Source organism: Chelonia mydas, chromosome 1 (genome assembly GCF_015237465.2).
Source record: "Chelonia mydas isolate rCheMyd1 chromosome 1, rCheMyd1.pri.v2, whole genome shotgun sequence".
In the NCBI taxonomy this organism is placed as follows: Eukaryota; Metazoa; Chordata; order Testudines; family Cheloniidae; genus Chelonia; species Chelonia mydas.
Window position 1 is genome coordinate 33,799,150 of NC_057849.1, and position 21,873 is coordinate 33,821,022.

The window sequence follows — 21,873 nt, forward strand, 5'->3', positions numbered from 1 at the left end:
AAAGGAGTACTTGTGGCACCTTAGAGACTAACCAATTTATTTGAGCATTAGCTTTCGTGAGGTAGTGTGCACCAATGTGCACAGATGCTGGAGATTCCTGCCTTAGCAGTAGCGGTAGGGCGCTGTAGTGGCGCTCCCATGCTGCAGCATGTCAGGCGCCGGCGGCCCTGTGCCCCCTCAGTTCCTTCTTACCGCGCGTGGTGGTTAGTCAGAGCACCTTCCTTGCGTAGCAAGGGCTAGCGGTTTTCTTCTTGTCCAACTTCATGCCTTAGGGCCTTCTGCAAATAGTAAGTTGATAGTGTTAGTCAAGTAGCTGTTAAGTATAGTTGTTAGTTAACAGTTAGAGTCTCAGGCGTCGGTCTCCCTCGTCCAAGTGGTCCCCTCGACGTCGGTCACCATCTAGGAGGGGCCGTTCGGGGTCTCGGCGCCAGTCTCGCTTGCCCTGGTACCGGTCCTTAGACAAGCGGCGTTACTTCTCATCGCCCCAGCGTTTGTCCACCAGGGTCAGCAGACAGATGCAGGCGTCATTGGCCCCTCCGTCGTATCCAGAGGGGCAGTGGTTGGGATCAAACCGGAAGTTCAGCCCATTGCCCAGAATGGTCGACTTGCCACCAACAGGGGAGTCCGGAGTGGCACCGGTATTGGTGCCAGTGCAACAAGGACAGTAGACTCCCCAGTGGCAGTACTGGGACCAGTGTTGGGTGCCGATGGTACCGGTTCAGTATTCTCAACCGTCCCTGGCCGCATCAGACAAGCTGACTGCAGCACCGCCAGCACGACCATCAGAGTATGGTGCTGAGGCAGTGCACCAAACCCCGACACCGAGGGAGCCCTCCCCCAAGAAAGAGGGGGACAGCACCCTTCCGGAGGCAGTGCAATCGTTGTCCCCAGACGAGGCAGTGGCCGGTCCCTCCTATCCTAGCAGTCCTCCGGATGATTTTAAAGAGCACCAGGCTCTCCTTAAATGGGTGGCGGAGAATCTGTCCCTACAGACTGAAAAGGTGACTGAAGAAATTGACGACCTCTTCAACGTCATCTCAGCCACCACTCCGGCAAAGATAGCCTTGCCCACAGAATCATAGAATCAGAGAATCAGAGAATATCAGGGTTGTAAGGGACCTCAGGAGGTCATCTAGTCCAACCACCTGCTCAAAGCAGGACCGATCCCCGACTAAATCATCCCAGCCAGGGCTTTGTCAAGCCTGACCTTAAAAACTTCTAGGGAAGGAGATTGCACCACCTCCCTAGGTAACACATTCCAGTGTTTCACCACCCTCTGAGTGAAAAAGTTTTTCCTAATATCCAACCTAAATCTCCCCCACTGCAACTTGAGACCATTACTCCTTGTTCTGTCATCTGCTACCACTGAGAACAGTCTAGAGCCATCCTCTTTGGAACCCCCTTTCAGGTAGTTGAAAGCAGCTATCAAATCCCCCCTCATTCTTCTCTTCTGAAGACTAAACATCCCCAGTTCCCTCAGCCTCTCCTCATAAGTCATGTGTTCCAGTCCCCTAATCATTTTTGTTGCCCTCCGCTGGACTCTTTCCAATTTTTCCACATCCTTCTTGTAGTGTGGGGCCCAAAACTGGACACAGTACTCCAGATGAGGCCTCACCAATGTCGAATAGAGGGGAACAATCACGTCCCTTGATCTGCTGGCAATACCCCTACTTATACATCCCAAAATGCCATTGGCCTTCTTGGCAACAAGGGCACACCGTTGACTCATATCCAGCTTCTCGTCCACTGTAACCCCTAGGTCCTTTTCTGCAGAACTGCTGCCGAGCCATTCGGTCCCTAGTCTGTAGCGGTGCATGGGATTCTTCCGTCCTAAGTGCAGGACTCTGCACTTGTCCTTGTTGAACCTCATCAGATTTATTTTGGCCCAATGCTCTAATTTGTCTAGGGCCCTCTGTATCCTATCCCTACCCTCCAGCGTATCTACCACTCCTCCCAGTTTAGTGTCATCTGCAAACTTGCTGAGGGTGCAATCCACACCATCCTCCAGATCATTTATGAAGATATTGAACAAAACTGGCCCCAGACCGACCCCTGGGGCACTCCACTTGATACCGGCTGCCAGCTAGACATGGAGCCATTGATCACTACCCGTTGAGCCTGACAATCTAGTCAGCTTTCTATCCACCTTATAGTCCATTCATCCAGCCCATACTTCTTTAACTTGCTGGCAAGAATACCGTGGGAGACCGTGTCAAAATCTTTGCTAAAGTCAAGGAACAACACGTCCACTGCTTTCCCCTCATCCAAAGAGCCAGTTATCTCATCATAGAAGGCAATTAGATTAGTCAGGCATGACTTGCCCTTGGTGAATGCATGCTGACTGTTCTTGATCACTTTCCTCTCCTCTAAGTGCTTCAGAATTGATTCCTTGAGGACCTGCTCCATGATTTTTCCAGGGACTGAGGTGAGGCTGATTGGCCTATAGTTCCCCAGATCCTCCTTCTTCCCTTTTTTAAAGATGGGCACTACATTCGCCTTTTTCCAGTCTTCCCCCGATTGCCATGAGTTTTCAAAGATAATGGCCAATGGCTCTGCAATCACACCCGCCAACTCCTTGAGCGCTCTCGGATGCAACGCATCCGGCCCCATGAACTTGTGCTCGTCCAGCTTTTCTAAATAGTCCTGAACCACTTCTTTCTCCACAGAGGGCTGGTCACCTCCTCCCCATGCTGTGCTGCCCAGTGCAGCAGTCTGGGAGCTGACCTTGTTCGTGAAGACAGAGGCAAAAAAAGTATTGAGTACATTAGCTTTTTCCACATCCTCTGTCACGAGGTTGCCTCCCTCATTCAGTAAGGGGCCCACACTTTCCTTGACTTTCTTCTTGTTGTTAACATACCTGAAGAAATCCTTCTTGTTACTCTTAACATCTCTTGCTAGCTGCAACTCCAGGTGTGATTTTGGCTTTCCTGATTTCACTCCTGCAAGCCCGAGCAATATTTTTATACTCATCCCTGGTCATTTGTCCAATCTTCCACTTCTTTTAAGCTTCTTTTTTGTATTTAAGAGCAGCGAGGATTTCACTGTTAAGCCAAGCTGGTCGCCTGCCATATTGACTATTCTTTCTACCCATCGGGATGGTTTGTCCCTGTAACCTCAATAAGGATTCTTTAAAATACAGCCAGCTCTCCTGGACTCCTTTCCCCCTCATGTTATTCTCCCAGGGGATCTTGCCCCTCAGTTCCTTGAGGGAGTCAAAGTCTGCTTTTCTGAAGTCCAGGGTCTGTATTCTGCTGCTCTCCTTTCTTCCTTGTGTTAGGATCCTGAACTTGACCATTTCATGGTCACTGCCTCCCAGGTTCCCATCCACTTTTGCTTCCCCTGCTAATTCTTCCCGGTTTGTGAGCAGCAGGTCAAGAAGAGCTCTGCCCCTAGTTGGTTCCTCCAGCACTTGCACCAGGAAATTGTCCCCTAGAACCATCTACCCAGAGGTGCTCAAGTTAGCCAAGTCTGTGTGGCAAACCCCTCATCTATTCTGCCTACCTCCAAAAATGTGGAAAAGAAATACTGTGTCCCTGCAAAGGGCTTTGAATATCTGTATGCTCACCCCCCACACCCCATGGCATCCCTGGTCTTGTCCGCGGTGAGCGAAAGGGACAGACAGGGCCATCCCAGCAGAACGCCCAAAAATAAAGAGGCAAAGAGACTGGACTTATTTGGGAGGAAAGTTTATTCGACGGCCAGCTTACAGTTCCGGGTCTCCAACCACCAAGCTCTGCTAGGGGGTTATAACTTTAACTCCCTAAATAAGTTCATGGAGGCCCTCCCATAGGATCATGCCCAGGGGTGCTCCACCTTGCTGAGCAAAGGCACAGCGGTAGCCCCCGGAGTCCTCCAGATGGCCTGGGATGCGACAGCAGTGACCATGCAATGCAGCGCTTGTCTGCAGGCTTCTGGGCTGTCCCAGGAGATACAGACCACAATACAGGACCTGCCATTCAAGGGTTTGGGGCTCGTTTCTGAGCTAACTGACTCTAGGCTCCATGGGCTCAAGAACTCCCTAGCCACCCTCCGTTCCTTGGGTTTGCAGACCCTGCAGCAGTCCAGGAAACTGTTCCGCCCTCCGCCTCCTCCTCCTCTGACGCAGTCTCGGTCCTGGGGAGCTCCCAGATCTGGCTTCTACAGGAGGAAGGACAAGGATAAAGGACCTAAGCGGTGCTACGTATCTGCCTCCCACTCATCTGCGCAGGCTGACCCTCCCAAGAGTCAGGGAGCCCAGAAACAATCATTTTGAGGATGTGCTCGAGGACAGTTCCCCAGCCAATGCACCGCATCCACCCTTCCTTTTCCTCAACCGCATCTGCCCTTTCCAGTCAGTCTGGTCCCGGGTCATCTCAGACGGTTGGGTGCTAGACACGGTCTCTTCAGGCAACACCCTGCAGTTTGCAGCTGACTGTCCTTTCCACCCCCCTTTCCCGTCCCCCTTCAGGGACCCCTCTCATGAGCAACTTCTCGTACTGGAGGTCGAAAACTTCCTACGCCTGGAGGCAGTGGAAACAGTCCTGTGGAACATGGAAGCCAGAGGATTTTACTCCCATTACTTCCTAATTACGAAGGCAAAAAGGGGCCTCAAACCCAGCCTAGACCTGCATTGCCTCAACAAGTCTCTCAAGAAGTTGATGTTTCGCATGGTCTCCCTAGCCTCCATCGTTCCATCCCTGGATCTGGGAGACTGGTACACCGCCCTAGAATTGAAGGACGCATACTTCCACATCTCCATCTTCCTGGGCACCAGCTCTTCCTCCATTTTACATTGGGCGGGTGCCATTTCCAGTTTATGGCTATGCCCTTTGGTGTCTCGTCATTCCCGAGGGTATTCACAAAATGCATAGCGCCAGTGGCTGCTTACCTGAGACATTGAGGGGTCCAGATATAGCTGTACCTCGATGACTGGTTGTTAAAGAGACGGTCCCCGGATCAGGTACGGAGGCATCGTGACCTGGTATGTTCCACTTGTCATGACCTGGGGTTGATTATAAATGAGAAAAAGTCAACCCTAAACCCAGTACAACACATAGAATTCATTGGGGCGGTCCTCGACTCCACTCGGGCCAGGGCCTTCCTCCCTGATGCTCGGTTCCGGGCCATGGTGGACTTCATTGCGAGCCTGCAGGCCCACCTACTCACCGCCGCCCACATGTGCCTGAGACTGCTCGGCCACATGGCGGCATGTACTTACGTGATCCGGCACGCGCATCTCCGCCTCAGACCCCTTCAAGCATGGCTAGAGTCGGCCTATGTCCCCAACTGCCACAGCATGGACAAGGTGGTCAGGATCCCGGACGAAGTACTCTTATCCCTTGCCTGGTTGCAGGATCCTGCGTCGGAGCCGAAGGGAGTTCCCTTTGCGACCCTGGCCTCGTCGGTGACCCTGGTCTCCAACACCTCAGACCTGGGATGGGGAGCGAACTTGGGTGCTCTCAGCTCTCAAGGTCAGTGGTCCAGTCGCGATCGCACTCTACATATCAGTGTCAGAGAGCTCAGGGTGGTTTGACTGGCCTGCTAAACCTTTCTTCCTCAGATTCAAGACAGGGTGGTTCAGGTCCTGATGGACAATATGGCTACAGTCTTCTATATCAGCAGGCAGGGCGGAGCCAGGTCATGCCCTCTGCCAGGAAGCCTTCTGGCTTTGGGACTTTTGCCTGGAGCACAATGTCCATCTCATAGCCGCTCACCTTCCACGGATCAGGAACAGGATGAAAGGTTGCCCTGTATCCACTCAAAGAATTTCTTTTTGGATCACTGCCTGTATTCGCTTCTGCTATGACCAAGTGAAGGTGCTACCTCTGGTGATTGTCATGGCCCACTCTACCAGGGCACAGGCCTCCTCGCCAGCTTTTCTGGCCCATGTGTCTATCCAGGACATCTGCAGAGCAGCCACCTGATCCTCTGTCCATACCGTTACGTCCCACTGTGCGCTGACCCAGAAGCCCGGGAGGATGCTGGCTTTGGCAGGGCAATACTGCAAGCTGCTAAACTGTGAGCTCTGAGCTCACCTCTGTGGATACTGCTTGTGAGTCACCTAAAATGGAATTGACATGAGCAAGCCCTCAAAGAAGAAAAAAGGTTACCTCCTTTCGTAACTGTTGTTCTTCGGGATGTGTTGCTCATGTCCATTCCATTTCCTGCCCTCCTACCTTGCTGTCGGAGTCGCTGGCAAGAAGGAACTGAGGGGGCACAGGTCTGGCAGCGCCTGATACACCACTGTATGGGAGCGCCCCTACAGGGGGCTTCACAGCTGGCCCTGCAGATACCACTAAGGCAGAAATATCTGGCAGCTGTGCACATGGACGCATGCACATCTAAAATGGAATGGACATGAGCAACACATCTCGAAGAACAACAGTTACGAAAGGTAGGTAACTGGTTTATGTAATCTATCATTTAAATCTGTTTCTGTACCAAATGACTGGAGGATAGCTAATATGATGCCCATTTTTAAAAAAGGCTCCAGAGGTGATCCTGGCAATTACAGGCCAGTAAGCCTGACTTCAGTACCAGGTAAATTGGTTGAAACTATAGTAAAGAACAGAATTGTCAGACACACAGATACAGATAATTTTGTTGGGGAAGAGTCAACATGATTTTTGTAAAGCGAAATCATGCCTCACCAATTTACTAGAATTCTTTGAGGGGGTCAACAAACGTGCACAAGGGGGATCCAGTGGATATAGTGTACTTAGATTTTCAGAAAACCTTTGACAAGGTCCCTCACCAAAGGCTCTTGAGCAAAGTAAGCTGTCATGGGATAAGAGGGAAGGTCCATTCATGGATTGATAACTGGTTAAAAGATAGGAAACAAAGGGTAGGAATGAATGGTCAGTTTTCAGAATGGAGAGAGGTAAATAGTCGTGTCCCCCAGGGGTCTGTACTGGGACCAGTACTATTCAACATATTCATAAATGATCTGGAAAAAGGGTAAACAGTCAGATGGCAACAATTGCAGATGATACAAAACTACTCAAGATAGTTAAGTCCAAAGCAGACTGCGAAGAGTTACAAAGGATCTCACAAAACTAGGAGACTGGGGAACAAAATAGCAGATGAAATTCAATGGTGATAAATGCAAAGTAATGCACATTGGAAAACATAATCCCAACTATAAATATAAAATGATAGGGTCTAAATTAGCTGTTACCACTCAAGAGAGAGATCTTGGAGTCATTGTGCACAGTTCTCTGAAAACATCCACTCAATGTGCAGCAGCAGTCAAAAAGGCTAACAGAATATTGTGAATCATTAAGAAAGGGATAGATAAAAAGACAGAAAATATCATATTCCCTCTATATAAATCCATGGTATGTCCACATCTTGAATACTGCGTGCAGATGTGGTTGTCCCATCTCAGAAAAGATATATTGGGATTAGAAAAGGTTCAGAAAAAGGCAACAAAACTGATTAGGGGTATGGAACAGCTTCTGTATTAGGAGAAATTAATAGGATTGGACGATTAAGGGGGGATATGATAGAGGTCTATAAAATCATGACTGTTGTGGAGAAAGCACATAAGGAAATGTTATTTACTCCCTCTCATAACACAAGAACTAGGGGTCACCAAATGAAATGAATAGGCAGCAGGTTTAAAAGAAACAAAAGGAAATATTTCATCACACAATGCCCAGTCAACCTGAGGAATTCTTTGCCAGAGGATGTTGTGAAGGCCAGGACTATCACAGGGTTCAAAAAAGAACTAGATAAATTAATGGAGGATAGGTCCATCCATGGCTTTTAGCCAGGATGGGCAGGAGTGGTCCCTAGTCCCTAGTCTCTGTTTGCCAGAAGCTGGGAATGGGCAATGGGATGGATCACTTGATGATTACCTGTTCTGTTCATTCCCTCGGACACCTGCCATTGGCCACCGTCGGAATACAGGATACTGGGCTAAATGGACCTTTGGTCTGACCCAGTATGGCTGTTCTTATGTTCTTATAGCGCTTTGTTTTGAGTCAGTTTAAAAGAATGATTTACAACTTTTCTTGACTTGTTAATAAAAAAAAGTGGTTTGATATATTGCAGTTACTTTGTACTTGTACTATTACAGATACTATTTTTGTTTGGACATTTTTACAACAGAGGCCTGAAAGTTATGTTGGTCTCTGGTGAAGAATCTAAACACAGCCTTCACCAACAGCAATCTAGTAACAGATTCCTATTTAGGGCTACTTTGACCCTTTTCTCCTAGCTCTGAAAATACAGAGGTACCTGAGTGTACTGTCCCATCGCAATTCCTTCCCTGCTCCTCTGATGCTTCCAGAAGGCAATAATTTGTGCAATCCCTTTACCAAATGTAGATTGTTTCCCTTCCCATGCACCCTGCCAAATCTGCTGATTTGTGCATTTCATGGCAAAATCAAGTCTTTGCCCCCACTCTGCCCTCTCCTTATTCACCTGCTTCTGAGGGAAAGTAGAAGTCATGCTACATCTGCTTTCTCCCCACATCCGAAGTGATGATCTGTAGGCTAACCAGTGAGATAGTGATAAGCCTTATATCCCCTCTTTTCTCTGGGTGGCCACATTAGGCTGGTCCACAATTGGATCTCATATCAGGAACCTTCTGATTGTTATAGGTATAGACAGAGATTTCAGTAATGTACATTTACAGCTGCGTTAATTAACTGTTTCTTGCACATTGTGTTCAAATTGAATATATTTAGTGAAAGAACCACGTGTAGTGATTAGTGGAATACTTCTTACCTTCATAGTCTGATAATTAGGTACACAGCATCTTTAGTTTCAAACTGTGCATTTTTGCATAAATGTACAACAGAGAGTGGTAGAAATCATATTGGAACTACTAATATTACACAGCACCAATAGGTTTCGCCTGAAGACTTTCCAAAGACAATGTGGCCAGGTTCACTAGTAAACTCCTATTGCTTTCCACCACTCCCAGAAACACAAAATGAGTATTAACCCATTTTAACTAGCCAATTAAGCTGGGTTTATTCCTGCTGTGCATTTCTAGAATGGTGCATATCTCAGTACTGTTACAAGTAATGTGCCTCAAATTGTAGGAGTCAGTCCTCAGATGTTTTGAACATAGCTTCAGCACCAGAGGAAGAAAGGAAGGGATCCTGGGTCAGATGTGGGGCGGGCAGGGAGGGGGTGGGTGGGAAGGGAGAGGAGAATGACCCCCTAGAACAAGTTACAGTAGCCTTAGGGCTGCTCTAATTTACATCAGCTGTGAGCATTTCAGGGGCCCAGGATAGGCAAAGCGCCCATGTTATGCCCCCACCTACCCTCCCATGTGTCCCAAATGCCTCCTGTCTGGGCTGGGGAGTCAGTGAATATAAACCACCAGAGGATTCCTCTCTTGTAGGAAGAATCCTCAGCTGTGCAACTTGGAATGATTTTAAGTACACTTTCCATCACTTGTAGCAATTCAAAGAAGATTTAACCTGGCTGAGGCTCTGACTATTATTATTATTATTATTATTACTTTACCTCTAATGTAATTTTTTGCCATTTATGCTTCTCATTTACTTTTTTGTATTTGGATAATTAAAGCAGACTGGTCTGAGTCTTTTTAGTATCTGGTTCTAATGCACTTCTACAATGCTGCTGTACTTTTATTTCCACCAATATAGGGGAAAGCTAATCTCATAAAAATCTTTTAATTTATTTTTTATAATATTTATGAACATGGTTTTGTTAGTTTTATAAGAGTATTTCCTTTAAACTAAACCTAAAATTTGGTTCTCAAGTTTTTTCACACGGTGGGTATTTATTTTCAGACAATTCTGGAATTTTCTCATCAAACTTAGGATAATATGTATGTATTTTTAATAGGACCACGATATGCTGTACAAATAGGTGACAAAATTATTGACTATAATGAAGAATTCCGCCTATTTCTGTCAACACGAAACCCAAATCCCTTTATTCCACCTGATGCAGCTTCTATTATTACTGAAGTTAACTTTACTACAACAAGAAGTGGTTTAAGAGGACAGGTAGGCATTTAACATTTCTTATAATAAAATAATAATAATAATTAATAGACATTGGGCTGCAATCATCTCTGGAAACACCTTGACTTCTGACAACACAGACCTGGCAGAGGTCCCCATTGACAGAATATAGCTGCAATCTCCGATCTGTTGTAGGGACTAGGAGGTTATAATGCATCAAAAAAGTTTAAAAAATAAAATCATTATTAAAATAATTAAATTAAATTAAAAATTGTAGCTCTTTTTTTTATGTACCTTACAATCAAATCATAGACTGGCAGGTGTAACAGTCTTCATCCATCTTACACCTACTGAAATAAGTAGAAGTTCTCCATTGACTTTAACTGAGTCAGATTAAGCCCTAAATTATTAGTTACATTTGTAAGCGCATTCATGGTCCTTTTGAAATTTTAGCAAAACAGTTCTCCAGACTTCTATCCTTGCCCAACTGTACTCCTGGTCTCAAAATACTTTGCTTTGTGTTGAAGCAGAGGTCAATGAAATCTAAAGGCTGAATGTGTTAGGTCTTCCATCAAATTGCTGGGAGCTGCTGAGAGTTTGGTCTATGACATTTAGAGAGAAGTGGGACAAATAGAGGGCCACTAGAAAAAATGAGGAATTAGAAAACAAAACCCCTCATCATTTCAAAACATTACTCATTGGGAAGCTAGTTTATTCAAAACTAACAAACATAAAATTTGACATTGGAGAAAAAGGTAAAACACTAAATGTCTAGCTTAACCAGACATACAACTCATCTCTGCCTGCTGAAAACAGGAAAACAGCTGAGCAGCATTGGTAGGAGGGCTGTTTGAGTTAGCATAAAGTTGCTGGAAGAAGCCAAATAAACAGGTAAGAAATTACCATTATTTCTTATTGGATCTACTTGTTGGTTATGTCTACGTTATGAGCTAGGTGGGTGCTCCCCAGCTCAGATAAACATACCTGTGCTAGCTCTCTTCTGAGCTAGCACAGTAAAAATAGTAATGCAGTTGCAGTAGCACAAGGAGCAGCAGCAGTGGTATGGACTAGTCACCACAAATATGTACCCATGGTATTCTGGTGCATTTGTGCTTCATCTGGCTAGCCCTTGCCACTGCTCCCTGTGCATCGGTAGTTACACTATTATTTTTAGCTTGCTAAATCAGAGAGCTAGCACGAGTAAGTCTACACGAGCTGGGAAGCACGCCCCTAGCTTGGAGTGTAGATGTAGTCTTTGAAGCCCATGCTTTCCCCTGTTCTCATCATGTACTCCATTTATCATCACTGTATTTTTCATACACAAGGGCTACGATACTGGACTTACAGAGTCTAGTGTTTAAGCATGTGTTAAAAATGTTGGGTAATGTACATGGCCAAAATTGAAGCACATATATATTACTGAGGTTAGTATTCTCCTTCTTGTTGAATATGTTGCTTTCCTCTTAGCTTTTAGCTTTAACTATCCAGCACGAAAAACCAGATTTGGAAGACCAGAAGACAAAACTCTTGCAACAAGAAGAGGAGAAGAAGATACAATTAGCTAAACTAGAGGAATCTCTTTTGGAGGTAAAATAAATATATCCTACTGATTTCAGATTAACATAGTAGATCTAATACTGGTATCTGTTTAAAAGCCAGATGCTAAAATTGTTAATAGCAATAATGAGCTTAAGAATTTGTTTGGAGGGGTGGGGAAAGGAAATGTGTAAACTCATGGTGAATTGTAGCATTTCAGGACATTCGAGATTATCACAGCCACATTGGGATCAAATATCCAGTTAGTGCTTGAATTGTGCGGCTGGATGTAGGAGAGGTTCATATATCAGACTACCACTTCTTACTGAAGTGGGTTGAAAAAAGGAAAATGTTCGTTAGTTTAGAAAATACTTTTTCTCTTATTTTGAGTGATGAAAAATTGCCATATTTTCTGTCAGGAGACAGTCACAAAGGATATGTACCCCATTTAATCAAGATATGTATGTTGAAATGTAGAAATTAAAAATAAAATCCAGTAGGAATACAGAGACTGAGATGTGTGTTACTTTTGTGCCTTCTAAAAATAAATACAGGAAATGTGGAAGATCTCAAAAAATTAAAATATGAAAATGAATTCAGAAAATGTGATTCTCACTTTTAATACTCTACCATTAGTATAAAGGTACTGATTGCCTATGAGCCATGTTTCTCTTTTCAGTTCTGTTTTCCTTCTGTTATTTTGAAGTTGGTTTTCTAAATATTCTGTTGGACTTTGATTCTAATGAAAGACAACATGATCTGAATCGAATAGTACACCTGTAGAGAAAGGATAACTTCAAAGGAAGAGGATTAAGTTTCAGCACAGTTGATGCATTTGTGAAAACATCCAACAATTTGTTTGAAGCAGTGCAACTGTTTTTTTGTGTGTGTAATAAGCCTCATTAGGTACAGTACATTTTAGGAAACAGTGAATTTTGTTTTCTGTTGCTTTTCAGCCATAAAGATTTTGTGTCAGACTGTGAACTCCTTACTCCCACTGGTGAGCAGTTTCTTGTTTGAGTCATCCCACTGAAATCAATATCAGAACTCTTCAGAGTATCTGCTTACTATTAGGAGTAAGGGGATCACAGTCTGGTCATATTGCCTTTTATTGTACTTGTCTTGCTGAATATGGGCCTGCTCCATTGCCTATTAAAGTCAAAGAAATTTTTATGTTGCTTTTAAGAGACATTGGGTTGGGCATTCTGGGTATCATCCTGCACCATTAATTCAATAGGGGCTTTCCTGTTTGCTTCAGTGAGAGTAGAATCAGGCCCTCTATTCACTGGTTTTATGTTCTACTAATTCTGTTACATCCCTACATTTTTTGGTATTCTCTTGATATATTGTTAGAGCTGCTGATAGATTTGAGGAAATCTGCCTAATTATTATTATTCATGAGAGTAATTCTGCTATGAAAAGGGTTTAAGTCAGCAGAAGCCTTTTACAATGCAATTTGGGAAAAAAAGATAAAAAATGTAGATAATAACAGAACCTATTACTTACTTACTTACTTACTTTTTAAACAGTACCATTACATGCAGTCAACCTTTCAAAACGACATAGGAATGAAAAGATTGATAAGTTGACTATGTCCTTGCAAGTCAGCAGTGTTTCTTATTAAAATTTCCTACTGAAGTAAATACTAACGTAATTACAGTATTTGCAGATATATTGTAAGCTGTTAATTAGCTAATTTCAGAAGGGAAGTTAGAACCTTAGAGCAAGTATGTCACACTTGTTCAGTGGTGAGGTCTGAATTATGATTTCAGATGGGGGTTAGAAGAAGGGAGTAAAAACGTTAACTGGCAAGAGGCAAATTTTGCAATATTGTCTGACTAGAGAGTGTGCCAGAAATAGTGAAATTAAATAGTGAATTTAGAGATAATTAGACTTTGTTCTTCGAGGAGTGTCCCTGTGGATGCTCCACGTAAGGGGTCTTGGTGCCCTGCACTTGTAATCAGAGATTTGTAGTAATAGTGCCCCGGTTGGCCACACATGCGCGGCAGCTGTTTCACGCCGCTCCAAGTGGCTACCAAGCATGTGCAGCCAACCGTCCCTCAGTTCCTTCTCTACCACCTTTGGCTTGAGTTGGAGCGACAGCAGCGCCCCTTATAACTTTAGATATTATTAGATATTATTTTGTGTCCCCCCCCCCAGCTAGTAACCTCTTATTCCTTTATTTTTCCTATTTCTTGTTTATCTTATGAAAAAAATTACTAGTTGTCTCCCTTCCCCGCGAAAAACAGAAGAGGGACAGAATGGGATTATTCCTATTTCTTCTTCAAAACTAATGTCCCTTCAGGTATGCCCAGCTCTCTTGGCTTTAAATGCTGCCTGACCTGCAGACTCTCTGTACCGGTCTCTGACGGCACCGAGAGCATTGGACCATGAGGCACCGGGAATATGCAGTCCTGAGATTTCCTGCAGCTCTCACCCTGATTCCCAGCCAGAGCATGCTGCTGTCCTTAGTGCTGATTCTCCCGGTGCCACAGCAATTAATCAAACAGGCAGATCTCCTTGTTACTGTTGCCGGCACCCAGTGCCGAGAGGCAAAACAACAGCAAGGGGGGTTTGTTACCCGGTGTGCTTCACTCAATAATCACAACGGGGTGGAGAAGCTGAAAAGTTTATTTGCAGCTGCAGACAAGGTACAGGGAGAATAGAATTTCAAATCCTGCACCTTAGAGCAGGTTATTATACACACTTTTATATTTTTTAATGCTACTGCACTACACATTAGCTAATTAAAACTTTATATAAATACTTTGCTTTTTTTAGATGGGTTACAACAATGTTTATTTTTTGCAACTTTTAACAAGCATTTTTAGCAACTTAAACAACTAGCACATTTTGTCTGGCCTTGTAACTGTCTCTCTTATTATCTTTAGCTTGGCGTCAGCAAACCTTACACTATGAGGCATTATTTGCGGCTGCAACATTGTTTTAAAAGCAAAAGAGCTTATTTAAACTAGCTAGGCCTGAATTTTATTAAGGGGGGTTGAGAAGAAGCCCTTAGGCCTTCAGCAGGGAGACTTTTCTGACTTTTATGGCTTTTTATCCCCTCAACTTAACTAGTGGCCATACCTTGCGGTCTCCAACGTTACCTCAACACCTGGGACTCTGCTATTCGGCACCGACGGTACCCCAGCCAGACCGGGACCAAGCCTGGTTGCTACTCCCTTTGGCTCAGCTCCTCCTCTCTTCAGCGATGAGGATGAAGAGGATGAGGCAGGGATCTACACCCTGCACGATTCCTCACCTAAACCAGGACCCTCTCAGCACTGCATGTCTACAGATGCAGAAGGCTGGCAGCCTTCACCTTTGGTACTGCCTCCCATGGCGTTTCCACCCAACTCGGCATACTGGGACCCATGGGCATTATATAGGGCTCAGAACCACAGGCCCCCCCAATCCACTTAGATCCAGAACAACTTGCTCCCCTTCACCTCCTTCAGAAGCGCTGGATGAGGAGGTAGAGGAACCTGAAGATGCGCCTGAGGGTGATACCCTTCCACCCACCCACATTTCATCTTCATCGCCAGACAAAACAATAATTCCACCGCTCCCCACCTCGGGGGATGATTTCAAATCCTTCCAGGAGCTCTTCAGATGAGTAGCTGAATCCCTAGACATCTCACTAGGAGAGCTACCAGAGACCCAGCACAAACTCATACTTCAGGCATCCCCATCAGCAAAGATTGCATTGCCTATTAATGCAGCCATAATGGATCTGACAAAAATAATCTGTCAGACACCTGCCACAGCCCCACCTTCTTGTAAAAGATCTGACAAGAAGTAGTATGTCCCTACAAAAGGAACTGAGTTTTTATTCACCCCCCCTACCCCAAACTCATTGGTGGTAGAAGCGGTTAATCAAAGGGGAAAGCAACATCAATCTAGAACCACCCCTTGTGACAAGGACTGGAAAAGGCTAGACCTTTTCGGGCAGAAAGCCTACTGATCAGCTACCCTCCAATTCCGTATAGCCAACTACTTGGCCTAAATGGCCAAATATACACGAAACCTGTTCTCTCAAATGTCAGCTTTTATTGAACAGCTTCCAGATCACAAATGAGAACAATATAAGGCTAACATCATGGAGAGTTCCCTCATCGCCAGAACGGCCTTTGAGCCTTCTCTTGATTCTGCAGGCACGGCAGCACGTTCAATAGCTACATCCGTCGTCATGCGTCGCACTTCCCGGCTACATCTGTCCCGGTTTCCAAGGGAAGTTCAAGCCACAGTTGATGACTTACCTTTTGGAGGCCAAAAACTGTTTGCGGACAACACCGACGCGCCATTACACACCTTAAAGGACTCCCAGGCAACCTTGAAGACACTTGGAATGTATGTCCCTCCAAATAAACAGAAACAGGGCAGAATTTACAAGCCACGATTCCGCACTGCTCCACATACTCAACCCCAACGACACTATGACCAATGCCGGCAGCTCCAAGATCAGCCATCCACGCCTGACCCTCTACTTCCAGACAAACATTTTGAAGTATTGGTTGAGGATACGAGAACCCCACATTCCCTAATTCCAGATTTACATCTTATCTCCAGCCCATTTGGAGAACGACTGCTAACATATTACCCAGTCTAGAAGACCATCACTACAGACAAATGGGTTCTGGAAATTATCCAGAAGGGTTACTCCATCCCCTTTATTTCTATCCCACCTACCCATTCCCCTTCCCTGTCCCTCCTCAGGGACCCCTCTCACGAGCACCTGTTACAACAGGAAATAAATCACCTCCTACAATTAAGTTCCGTGGAACCTGTAACAGTTCAACACAGTGGGAGAGGGTTTTATTCCCATTATTTTCTCACTCAGAAAAAAAACTGGAGGGTGGAGTCCCATCCTGGATTTATGGAAATTCAACAAGTTTGTGAGAACACAATGTTTCAAAATGGTGACTCCATCCACAATAATTCCGGCATTGGAGAAAGGAGATTGGCTCTTGGCCCTCGACCTACAAGACTCTTACTTTCATGTTACCATCCACCTGGCACACAGATGATTCCTGCACTTCACCCTAGGGAAATAACATTTCTGATAAGAGTGCTTTCTTTTGGCCTGTCCACCGCCCCAAGGTTGTTTTCCAAAGTTCTCGCCATTGTGGCTGCTCACCTCCCCAGGCAGGGAGTGATGATCTTTCCATATTTAGATGACTGCCTTCTAAAGGCACCAACACAGCAGACAGCAACGAGCACCACTCACATGACAATAACCCTTTTTACAGCCCTGGGCTTACAAATAAATCTTCAGATGTCCACCCTGATACCTACACAACAGTGGACGTTTATAGGGGCACATCTCGACTGTCTCAACGTGACAGCAAGATTACCCCAACAACGCTTCCTCACCTCAACTAATCTGATTACAAGAGTGAGGGGCAGCCCACAAACATCCACCAGAACGTTCTTAAAACTTTAGGGGCACATGACGACTACAACATTCGTTGTAAAATATGTCAGGCTCCACATGAGATGTTTACAGCCCTGGCTCTGCATGGTCTATATTCTGCCCAGACACTCCCTCAACAGATGTCTCACAATGTCCCGCAGAGTGAAGGACTTGCTCACATGGTGGACATGCTTAGGTGTCCCCTTCCTACAAAAAGCTCCATCTATGACAATCACCACAGAAGCTTCCCTCCTGGGTTGGAGGGCACACTTACATGACAATACCATCCAGGGTCGCTGGTCAGTAGCGGAATCCAGTCCCCAAACTTACTGGAGTTAAGGGCAGTCCAGAACGCTTGCCAGCACTTTCTTCCTCTAATACGCAACAAGACTGTCAAGATTCTCACTGACAATCTAGCAACTATGTACTATATAAACCGCCAAGGCGGGCTCGATCTTATCCCCTCTGTTCAGAAGCAGTTCGGCTCTGGCAATGGTGCATCACCAGCAACATACATTTTCTGGCATCCTATTTGCCCGGACGCCAGAACGCAACAGCGGATCAACTAAGCAGAGACTTTTTCCAAACCCATGAGTGGGAGATGCTTCCCGGAATCCTCAAAGCCGTATTCAGACAATGGGGATTCCCCACAATAGACCTATTCGCTACTGCCCACAATGCCAAGTGTCCACAGTACTGCTCCCAGGCCAGACTGGGGCACAACTCCCGGGGCGACACCTTCCTTCTGAAATGGGAAGCTCCACTATTGTACGCCTTCTCTCCAATCCCATTGCTGAGTCGCGTCCTTCACAAGATTAGGCAAGACAAATCCAGGGTCATTCTCATTGCACCAATATGGGCCAGACAAACATGATTTCCCTACCTGAAACAGATAGCAGTGAAACCACCATGAACCCTTCCCCTAGTGCCTCATCTGCTGACACAGGATGTGGGATGTATCCGTCACCCCAACATTGCCGTACTCCACCTCAAGGCCTGGTTACTCCATGGATGAAAGGGCTCGAGAGGGAATGTTCTACTGAAGTACAAGACATACTACTGAACAGCCACAGACTAACTATAAGAAAGATGTATACCCATAAATGGAACCGATTCTGTACTTGGTGCCAAGACAACCATATTATTCCACAGTTGGCCCCATTACCCCATATCCTCGATTATATACTGGCACTTAAAAAATCTGGGTTATCCACCAGCTCACTCAGAGTACATTTGGCTACCATCACCTCCTTCCATACCAAGGTGGACGAATTCACCATATTTGCTAATCCATTGACTAAATGCTTCCCTTAAAGGCATAGATAACACCTATCCCACACTAAGAGACCTGACTCCTATGTGGGACCTCAACCTTGTTCTCCGCATTCTCATGGGGAGACTGTTTGAACCCCTTGCAACCTGTTCATTGTTACACTTATCTATGGAGGTGCCCTTCCTAGTAGCCATCACATCAGCAAGAAGGGTGGGAGAACTAGGTGCCCTAATGGCACACCCACCTTACACAGCATTCCTCAAAGACAAATTAATTCTGTGACCACACCCTAAATTCATATCCAAGGTCATGTCAACGTTCCATTTAAATCATCCCATTTACTTACCTGTATTCTTCCCGAAACCACACACTGACAGCAGGGAGGCCTCCCTTCACACGTTAGATGTCCACAGAGCTCTAGCGTTCAATGTAGAAAAAACAAAAACATTTAGAAAATCATCCAGACTCTTTTTCTCCACAACAGAATGATCAAAGGGTCAAACTATATCCAGACAAAGACTATCCAAATCTATATTGACATGTATCCAGTTGTGTTATCAAAACCACAATCTGACAGCTCCCTCTGGAGTATGCACAAACTCCACCAGAGCAATATTGACATCTGTGGCCTTTCTCAACAATGTGCCCATCGTGGACATTTGCAAAGCAGCTACCTGGGCATCAGCCCATACCTTTACTAAACACTACGCTTTAGAACAACAATCAACTGCAGACGCTCAGTTTGGACTCTTGGTGCTATCCACCATACCTAAACCAACTCCGAAGCTCCTCCCCTCCACTGAAGGGCACTGCTCAACAGTCACCTTCTTCTCAAAGAAGAAGAGAAGGTTACTCACCTTGTGCAGTGACTGAGGTTCTTCAAGATGGTTGTCCTTGTGGGTGCTCCCTACCCCCTTGCTCCCCTCTACTTCAGAGTTTTACGCCAATCCTCTGGGGTAGAGAAGGAACTGGGGGATGGTTGGCTGCGCATGCTAGGTGGCTGCTTGGAGTGGCACGAGACGGCTGCCATGCATGAACGGCCAACCAGGGCACTGCTACTACAAACATTTGATTACAAGCACAGGGCACCAAGACACCTGAAGTGGAGCATGCACAGGGACAGCCATCTCGAAGAACCTCAATTACTGCACAAGGTGAGTAACTTTCTCTTTAAAAAAAGTAAATAATATCCTTCCACTGTCCATTTACTTACCTCTGTAAGCAGGAAAGGGGAATAAGTTTATGAATTTGCTAGTTAGATTTTCAAGCTGAAATCTAACAAACTTTGTTTGCCAATTGGATAAGTATGAATAGAATAACCCCTTTTTATCGAGTCCAGGGAGTATTGCTACTTTTAATACTGGGTTCTTTTTCTGTCAACTTTTAACTCGAACAGTATTTCTCAAATCAGGACACTTGCTTATTCTTAACCAACCAACAATGTATTAATTCATCCAGAACCACATTAGTATTCAGCCAAAGTTCACAACTCATGTGTAGATAATACTAATCTTCTAGGCATGTATTACACACACAGTACAGTCTTGCAAGCAATTACCACAGACTAGAGTTGAGGCTCAGGAGTTATATCAAAGAACAATGCAAATTACCGAGATTTTTTATTACATTGACTTATGATCATAAATTCTCAATTCCTAACACATTGATCACACTTTCAATGATTCACTTGTCTTTAAGGCACAGATTGTGGTTAGTACTCTTTGACTAGATCAGGGGTCGGCAACCTGCGGCATGCATGCCAAAGGTGGCATGCGAGCTGATTTTTACTGGCACGCTGCTGCCAGCCGGGGTCCCGGCTGCTGGCCCCGCTCAGCCCGCTGCCTGCCTGGGTGAACGGAACTCCAGGCCAGCAGGAGGCTGAGCGGGGCCGGCGGCCGGGACCCTGGCTGGCAGGAGCCGGTGGACAGAACCCCAGACCAGCGGTGGGCTGAGCCACTCAGCCCGCCGCCAGTCTGGGGTTCCGGCTGCCAGCCCCTTGCCAGCCGGAGTCCCGGCTGCCGGCCCCACTCAGCCTGCTGCCGGCCTGGGTGAATGGAACCCCCAGCAGGCTGAGCAGGGCCGGCGGCCAGGACCCCGGCTGGCAGGAGCCTGCAGACAGAACCCCAGACCGGCAGTGGGCTAAGCCGCTCAGCCCGCCGCCGGTCTGGGGTTCTGTCTGCCGGCCCTCCTCAGGGCGCTGATGGTCTGGAGTTCTGGTTGCCAGCCCCTTGACAGCTGGGGTCTTGGCCACCTGCCTCGCTCAGTCTGCTGCCGGCCTGAGTGAACGGAACCCCGGGCCGGCAGCGGGCTGAGCGGGGCTGGTGGCCAGGACCCCGGCTGGCAGGAGCCGGCGGACGGAACCCCAGACCGGCAGTGGGTGAGCTGCTGCTGGTCTGGGGTTCTGTCTGACACCCCGTTCAGCCCACTGAAGGTCTGGGGTTCTGGCCACTGGCCCCTTGTCAGCCGGGGTCCTAGCCATCGGACCTGCTCAGCCTGCTGCTGGCCTGGGATACCAGCCGCTGGTCCCGCTCACCTTGCTGCTGGTCTGGGGTTCCGTCCGCTGGCTCCTGCCAGCCGGGGTCCTGGCCACCAGCCCCGCTCAGCCCGCTGCCGGCCCGGGGTTCCTAACTAAGGATATGTCTACAAGTGTAAAAAAGTGGTGGCTGCAATAGAGAATCATCCAGAAAAGGAGGAATCTGCAGACAAACCCCGGTATCTTTGAATGCCCAAGCAGAGACTGCATTTCCTCTCCATCTGTCCTTGAAGAGTGTCTTAAGGGAAGAATGTGAGAACCCATACAAATAAAAACACCTGAGCAAACAGGCTCTGAAGTTGTCTAAGATTCAGGAATCAAAGGATACCATCCTGGCCCTATTTAAGGCCAACAGGACCATATCCTCCCTAGAAATAGAAATGGTCATTTCCTCATAGGGGGAATTTTTTTCTTCAAAGATCAATTGATAGAAAGTTACAGAGTGTTTTCAGGAGGGATTTCAAAACTGCCCTTTGTGCATTGCTTGTCACTGTTTGATTTGCCAAGGTCGCTCTGTCCTGGCTTAAATAATGTTATGCATTCATCTGACCATCAGGAAAATAACTTCCCATCAGAAGGCAGATTTGGGAAAATGTTACTCCCAGAAAAGAAATCTTTTGGTATTTCTCCCCCTCACCCCAAATAATAGTGCTACATTCAAACTTTCTAGATTAACATGAAGTAAAGATAATTGTACAAGAAAATTATGGAATGGTCATTGGGATTTCAGAGAGGAGTTCTGATTGTATAATTGGGATATTTTTAGTTGCTAGTAAATCACAGTAACTGCAGTTGGGAAAGAGGAAGAGTAAATCTTACAGAGGTTGAGTATCTTTAGAGAGAAAGTAGCTAGGTAGAAACTTCCTTGGAATCTGCAAGATTATAAAAGCCAGCCAACTACAGGTTAAAATTGTAAAAGGAAAGGTATTAAATAATTCCTGCATCTGAGTCTCAGATCTGCCTTTTATGGGGGAGTGGATAAGGCTCTGACTATGAGGCCATCTTTTTCTATAAGCCCAATAAAAGCTAGCAACTCCAAACTGGGCCTTCTCGATTTTTTGTAGATTGTTCATGTGTTTTATTGCTGCATCAACATAACACTTCAGTTTTCAGGCTGACCATCTTATCTCTAATATGCTTTTTATCTGTTTTGAGACTAACAAACATGTTAGAGGCACCTGCAAAGGTA

At 45.9% G+C, this 21,873-nt stretch overlaps 1 protein-coding gene across 3 annotated transcripts in view; it reads left to right on the plus strand.

Moving 5' to 3' along the window:
• The window catches only part of DYNC2H1 (dynein cytoplasmic 2 heavy chain 1), a 384,528-nt gene that overhangs the window by 153,647 nt on the left and 209,008 nt on the right, over positions 1–21,873 (plus strand). For all 3 annotated transcript variants that reach the window (XM_037889977.2, XM_043529611.1, XM_043529618.1), the window contains 2 exons: positions 9,808–9,971; positions 11,397–11,516. In XM_037889977.2, the coding sequence (XP_037745905.1) occupies positions 9,808–9,971; positions 11,397–11,516 (284 nt within the window). The remainder of the gene's footprint in view (positions 1–9,807; positions 9,972–11,396; positions 11,517–21,873) is intronic.